Source organism: Dendropsophus ebraccatus, chromosome 6 (genome assembly GCF_027789765.1).
Source record: "Dendropsophus ebraccatus isolate aDenEbr1 chromosome 6, aDenEbr1.pat, whole genome shotgun sequence".
Lineage (NCBI taxonomy): Eukaryota > Metazoa > Chordata > Amphibia > Anura > Hylidae > Dendropsophus > Dendropsophus ebraccatus.
The window spans coordinates 7,661,776-7,668,784 of NC_091459.1; the positions used below are offsets into that span (position 1 = coordinate 7,661,776).

General features: G+C 42.5%; 1 protein-coding gene across 1 annotated transcript in view; it reads right to left on the reverse strand.

The window, feature by feature from the left end:
- Positions 1-6,470, reverse strand: part of PRSS56 (serine protease 56) — a 32,330-nt gene extending 25,860 nt beyond the window's left edge. Inside the window, exons 1-2 of the mRNA XM_069973577.1 lie at positions 6,405-6,470; positions 1,717-1,878 (exon numbers count right to left, since the gene is read on the reverse strand). Of these exons, the coding sequence (XP_069829678.1) occupies positions 1,717-1,878; positions 6,405-6,411 (169 nt within the window). The 5' untranslated portion in view covers positions 6,412-6,470. The remainder of the gene's footprint in view (positions 1-1,716; positions 1,879-6,404) is intronic.
- Between the last annotated feature and the right edge of the window lie 539 nt (positions 6,471-7,009).

Below are 7,009 nucleotides of genomic sequence, written 5' to 3' on the forward strand. Positions count from 1 at the left end.
TGAACCCAAGTGATTTAGTCGTTTACCCGGACGCCGATTCCTGCAGTCAGCTTATAATACAGAAGTCTATGGGGGATGGGATAGAAGTCTGGGGCAGAGGGGCAAAAAAGTCACAAATCCTACAAAAAAATGGTGAGTTTAGTGCACAAGGGGCGGATTTATGTGGCGGGAACATGGCTCCTCATTTACTACGAGTCACACCTGCCAGCGGGCAGAAATAAATGGGCTCATTCTAGAAGCAGAAGTTATGCTGCGTTTACACGGAACGATTATCGTTTGAATTTTCGCAAAAAAACCCCCACATTTGAGCGATAATCGGCTCGTGTAAACACAGCGAACGATCAAGCGACGAGAAATTTTGATCTTTCAACAATTCGTCGTTGGTCGTTCGCTAAAAATTCAAAGATCGCTTTGTGTAATCGCTTTCCTTCTTTCACCCATTCACCCTATGTGTGAGATAGGCGTAAGCGATCTTAAAACAATCGCAATAACAAATTTTTATAAACTATATATCGTTCCATCTAAACCCTGATCAGTATAAAAAACATTGTTACTTCGAAATCGTTAATCGTACGATTGGGCGAATTGTCACTCCGTGTAAATGCAGCATTAGAGCTAGAAATATCCCTGTGACATGTTTTAATATGACGTGTCCATTTCAAGTCAATATTCCCACATGATTCACCCTTAATTTACCCAGATCGAATTGTGCGTTTACATGTACAGGATCTGCAGCAGATTTGAAGTTGCAGATTCAAATTAAATCAAATCTGCCCCATCAAATCTGCTGCGGATCCTGTATGTGTGAACACACCCTAGAGGACTATTCTACTCAAACATAACTTTTGATATGTTGCTGCCCATGATGAGACTAACAATTCTTTCCATACTTGTTATTATCTATTCAGACTCCTTCTCCCAGTTCCCCCTGTGTGTGAGGTTTTCTCCCTGTCTCCCTCTCCTCCCCCCTCCCTTCTGAGACAGCTGATGTAAACAAGTCCCTGGCAGGCTTTATCTGCAACATTGTAGCTTCTTTGTAGTGCTGGGAGCATTATTCTGAGGTGAAGTTGCTAATGATCTCACTGTGATTAACCCTCCCAGCATTACGAAGATGCTACAATGTTGCAGATAAGGCCTGCCAGGGACTTGTTTACATCAGTCATCTCAGAAGGAAGGGGGAGGAGAAAGGGGAGATGGAGAGAAAAGCTCACACACAGATTTTTGTATTTACAGCAGAAAGCAGCAGCTGAGAAATTGGTTAAGGCGACTGAATAGATAATAACAAATATGGAGGGAATTTTTAAGGCACAGAAGTCAGCGTGCTTGTAACTGTGGGCGTGCAGCCTCTTTTAAATGTTCAGTGATTTTTCTGAGCCACAAAACCTCCCGCTATTTTTCCTCTGCGATCCGTGGAAAATCGTCCGTAATTGCATCCATTTCCGTAAAATGTGAACAGTAATAGTAATAAAGTTGAACACGTTTTTAGCTTTGATTTTTACAGCCATCTGTAAGAATCCCGTTTCCCATTGAGTCCATACCGCAATCACAATCCGCACATAAAAACTTTTATTTTTTTTATGAAACCAATTAGGGATCAAAATTAAAATGGACTCTGTAAATTGCCCCATATAAATCAATGCGATCGAAGTTGAACCGTAAGTTTAACATTACGGGAAGTGTGAATAAGTCCTTGTATGAACAGTACATGCTACTTACCTCTGCATCGTGTAGTTCGGCTTCTACATTCCGGGAAGAGGCAGATAATGCACCTTGCACACTCCTGTTGGCGAAGGCTTTGCTCCGTCACCGCTCCCTCTAAGGCCTGTAGTGCTGCTTTAAGTGCAACTTCAAGAATTAACGTCCCCCTGTTAGAGAGCGCTGTCAAGAAAACATCAATGTATGAACATAATTAAAGGTATAAAGGCAATCCATCACACATCAGGCGGTATATATAGTTACATGTGCACGAATTACAGTCAGTGTGAACCATTTCCAATGTCACATGAAAACACGATGGAAACCAGATTACTTGACGGATGTACAGAAGTGTCAGGGAATGATCAGCCTAATAGGGTATAAGGTATATATACTGGGAAATGGGACTGAGCTGCTGTCGCATCACTGAGAATATTTCCTGCAAAGTAAGTCTGGGTTCACACTATGGGGGAAATTTATCAAGGGTTTTGCTTCTATTTTTAGGTGAATAATTGGATTTCTAGTAGTTCTATTTATGAACCGGTATTCTATGGGTGAATATTTTTTTAGACTTTTTTTTACTCTGCCTGTTTTGAGTATTTATCCAAAAATTCCCATAATCATGGATTTGCACCAAATTTATCATTTGCAACTTTTTAAGAAGTCGTATCAACAAGTGCCGGCCTACGTCCGTCACTACCAGGGAAATATGCTTGCACAATTTTTGTGACTTTTTACTTCGATGCAATCACTATGGCGGTGCTACATTTTAATAAATCAATCACAAGATATTGGAACAAAATATCCACCGATCTTCATTAGAAGAGTCACATGTTCCTCTATGGTTTTTTTTACCTATTTTTGCAAAAAAACAGAAGGAAGAATGGATGCATCTGTGTATATTGGTTTGACCTGTTTGTCCATTGACTTCCATTATAACATAAAACAGATAAAAATGCATCTTTTTTTTAACACAAAATGTGGTCACATAAAAAAATGGATGTGTTTTGATCCTTTTTTTAAAAAAAAAATAATAATAATAATAATGGAAGTCAATAGAAAAATAGATCGAACCGATGCACACAGATGCATCTATTTTTTTATCAATTTTTTTGCCAAAAACGGATGAAAAAAAAAAAAAAGTAGTGTGAACCCAGCCTAATAGCAATAACATAGTATTCAGAGTGGTCCATCCTCATTGGCCTGGCTCTACTCCTACTGATTGGTGGATCCTCTAGACACAGGTGTCAAACTCAGGCCCTCCAGCTAAAGCTTTGGCTGTCCAGGCATGATGGGAGTTTTGCAACAGCTGGGGGGCCTGCGTTTGACACCCCTAGGAAATCATGACAACATAGACATGTGGATGTAGAAAAGTCCAGAGATTCATGTGTTCCACTTGTTGCCCCAGACTTACCTTGCAAGGCGCCGGCGGGTAGTCGGTATTGCTCCTTACTGACTGGCGCGCCATAGATCAGCTGAGATGTAAGAAGCAGCGTCCAGCACAGGAGCTGCATCTTATACAACCCCAGTTATTTCACAGCAAGAAGAATGAAAGATTTTGGCTTTGTTATTTGTCTCCAATGTCTATGATTCAGAGGATTGTCACTCTCTTGGGTCCTGGCAGTGGGCTCCTCAGCATCCCTCTCTACTGTATGGCTCTTGCAGTTTGCTCTCCTGTCCCTCCCTTTTATACTGCTCCCACCATGGACGCTGTCTCTACCTCTCTGTCACTCTGCAGGCTCTGTGTGTGTGTTGTCACTCTCCCCGCTGCTTTTGTCTCATTGCAGCCTCCTCTGAAGATGACAGTCAGACAATAGGCAGCATGGTTGGTGGAGCTGCATATGTCCAGGAGCGCAGGAGGGGGGCTGGGGGGCAGAAGGGACAGTTCCCAAGCGTCCTGATAAACTGCTCGATTCATTAATGCTGTGACACAGATGCCAGGACAGGAGGAGGCGGTGGGAGGGGGCAGGCGGGGTGGACCGGGTGAGAAAAGAGGGGGTTTTGATCATTAGCACCAGGATTGTTCTTAAGCCTCACTACATCATCTTCTGTTATGAATATTTGGTTGGACTGTACTGTAAATGCACTCAGCCATGTAACCCGTCACCTAACGTAACTGCATCTACTACACTGCTGTGTGTATATATATATATATATATATATATATATATATACAGTGGTGCCTTGGATTAAGAGCATAATTTGCTCCAGGACTGTGCTTGTGATCTAAATCCACTCTTAAACCAAAGCAAATTTTCCCATAAGAAATCACTGATATGCAGACAATTGGTTCCACACCGCAAAACTCATGATTTATTATTCTAAATAACATGTAAAACAGATGGAACAAACATTCAGAAGCAGCAGAATCTGTGATATTATAAGTTACTGTACAGTAATGGAGAGGATGGGAAACACAAGGGCGGACAGAGACTGCAGGGAGCATGAAGGAATGAGCAGGACAGATGTGGGCACAATATAGCAGCACTCTATGTCCGGGGAGAGAGGGGTTACAGCTATGGAGAGATTACCTCCACAGTCCTGTCCCCTGAAGCAAGCCCCAGCCTGAAGTAGATCTGGTATCAGGCCTGCTTCTGTCATGAGGCGGAATGAGCCTTCCGCCTCAGGCGGCACATTTTGCGGTCCGGCAGGGGGCGGCATTATGTCCCCCCTGCTGTCATTTTTGTTAAGTATCACTTAACAAAAATGACAGCGGCCGCTCACCTGTCCCGTCGCCTGCGCTCTCCACATCCCGTCAGGTCCCGCGACCTCACCCTGCAGCTATCATCGACCTCCAGGCTGTGGTGCCTGGGGTCGGTGGGGGACTCGCTGGGGCGATGCCGGCCATCACTCAGGGGGAGGCCGCCTGAGGTTTGCCTCAGGCGGCAGAGACCCCAGAATCAGCCCTGTCTGCTATGATTTGGAAGGTGATGGAGACTTCCTGGGTCAGAGTACAGTGCTGTAGACCCCGCTATGCAGACCATGCCCCTCCCCCGCTCCCCCTCCGACCCAGTACAGGGAGCTCTTACACCAAAGCAATGCTCTTACACCAAGTTACAATTTTGAAAAACTGTGAGCTCTTAAACCAAGGTACCACTATATATATATATATATATATATATATATATATATATATATATGGAAACGCAAGGTCCAAGCCTGTATGATGGGGCCCAATTCGCTAATACAAATGGAATATCTATCTATCTAATGTAGGAAAGCCCACAGCACTCCATTATAAACATTCAAAATAAAATGAAGTTTATTTGAAAAACCTCGTGCAGCATACAAAGATGCAAAATTTCAGCGGCTGCCTGCCGTATTCAAGTGTGATCGGTTACGAGTCTGATTTTTGTCTCCAATAGACGGCTAAATCTTAGAGCAACATGTGGATCACAGAGAAGGAATATGGCAGTCTATAAATAAGATTTATAATCTTATACTAGGAAAAGCCCTAATTCCTTCCAGCAGGCTCTCTAGGATTCTATGAGGGTTGCCATATAACCGTTACTATTAGATCATCGTTATTATTTGGTTGCTGTAAAGTTATAAGGTTCATCCTTACAGACCCTACAGCAGCCTCATCAGAGATACAAGTTGTTACACTGGAATATTGTGAACCTCAGTACTGATGTTGACTGAGGGCCCTAATACACGGGACGATTATCGTATGAAAAATCGTTAAATTGTTCGACTTAAAACGATAATCGTTCTGTGTAATTGCAGGCCACAATCGAAAAATCCTTTGTATGCCGTTGATCGTTGATTTAGGGGCTGAACCTAAAATTATCATTAATCGTTCGCTGTAATTCAACATTTTTCCGCTCATGTTCCGCGTTTTTTCACTAATCATTCAGTGTAATTGCACATTGTCCATTGTTTTGCTGGGATCAGAAGGAGTAAAAGATCATAGTAATGATCGCAATAACGATAGTAGTAACGATCGTAATTAACGACCATCATTCTGTGTAATATGGTGAACGATTTCTGGTTAATGATAAACAATCTCGTTTGCGATCGTTTATCGTTAGTCATTAAAAATCGCTCAGTGTAATAGTTCCCTTACTTGCTATTTTGGTGACATCTATACAGTATCATCTTCATTGGTAATCCATCCCACAAATAAAACAATACATGGAACATACTGGCTCAAGCGAGGCTACACATTTAAAGGGATAGTTCACCAAAACCTTTTACTTTCAAATCCACTGGTCCCAGCAAGTGTCAGAGATCTGTAATTTACTTCTATTAAAAAAATGTCAGGACTCCAAGTACTTATCAGCTGCTGTATGTCCTGCAGTGGTGTATTCTCTTCAGTCTGACACAGTGCTCTCTGCTGCCACCTCTGTCCATATCAGGAACTGTCCAGAGCAGGTGAGGTTTTCTATGAGGATTTGCTGCTGCTCTGGGCAGTTCCTGACATGGACAGAGGTGGCAGCAGAGAGCACTGTGTCAGACTAAAGAGAATACATTACTTCCTGCAGGACATACAGCAGCTGATAAGTACTGGAAGACTGGAGATTTTTTAAATAGAAGTAAATTACAAATCTCTGGCACTTTCTGGCACCAGTTGATTTTAAAGAATTTTTTTGTTAACTACCCCTTTAATATTGTAAAGAAAACAGTTATACTTTAGGAAAAGGGAGGATCAAATTTGTTGTATAAAAATAGAATTAAAAAAATATATATTGTAGAAATACAAATCTTACCATTCATACATTATAAACCCTCATCAAAGCCAGTCTTAATGATTGGAAACCCAGAGGTTAATTATGTGACATCAGAAAAGACAAATCGGATGCTCCTAGAGAGGACCTGGCTGCAGCTCGCCGGCTTGTGAAAGGGAAGAGACAGAAGGAAATTCGGGAAGGGGGTCATGAGTGCCAGCACAGGCTGAATGGGAGCATTGTAGTCGGGAGCAGAGCAGGCGGCTCTATCAAAGCCCGGGCTCGCTGATCACAAGAGAACCGCTTCTCTTGATCATTTTCACGCTTTCATCCTTTCCAGTGAAATCATGTCGGTTCAGATCTCTTTGGTCCTCAAGCCGAAGCCTCTGAAACAAAAATAAAAACAGAAACCTAAAGATGTAAGGATGGTAACAACTAAGGACAGAGGCGGCGGGGAAAATACTATCTGGCAACGTATGAAAGGGGACGTGAGCACAATGTAACTGCAGATAAATATAACACAAATGTATCTGACAGCTGCTGACATCAATCACAAGAGGAGCTGGAAGACGGCAGCCTACAAATACACAACGACATGGAGCCTTCTCTGGGAGGTTTGTGTGATTCACCTATAGGACCCTTCTTTT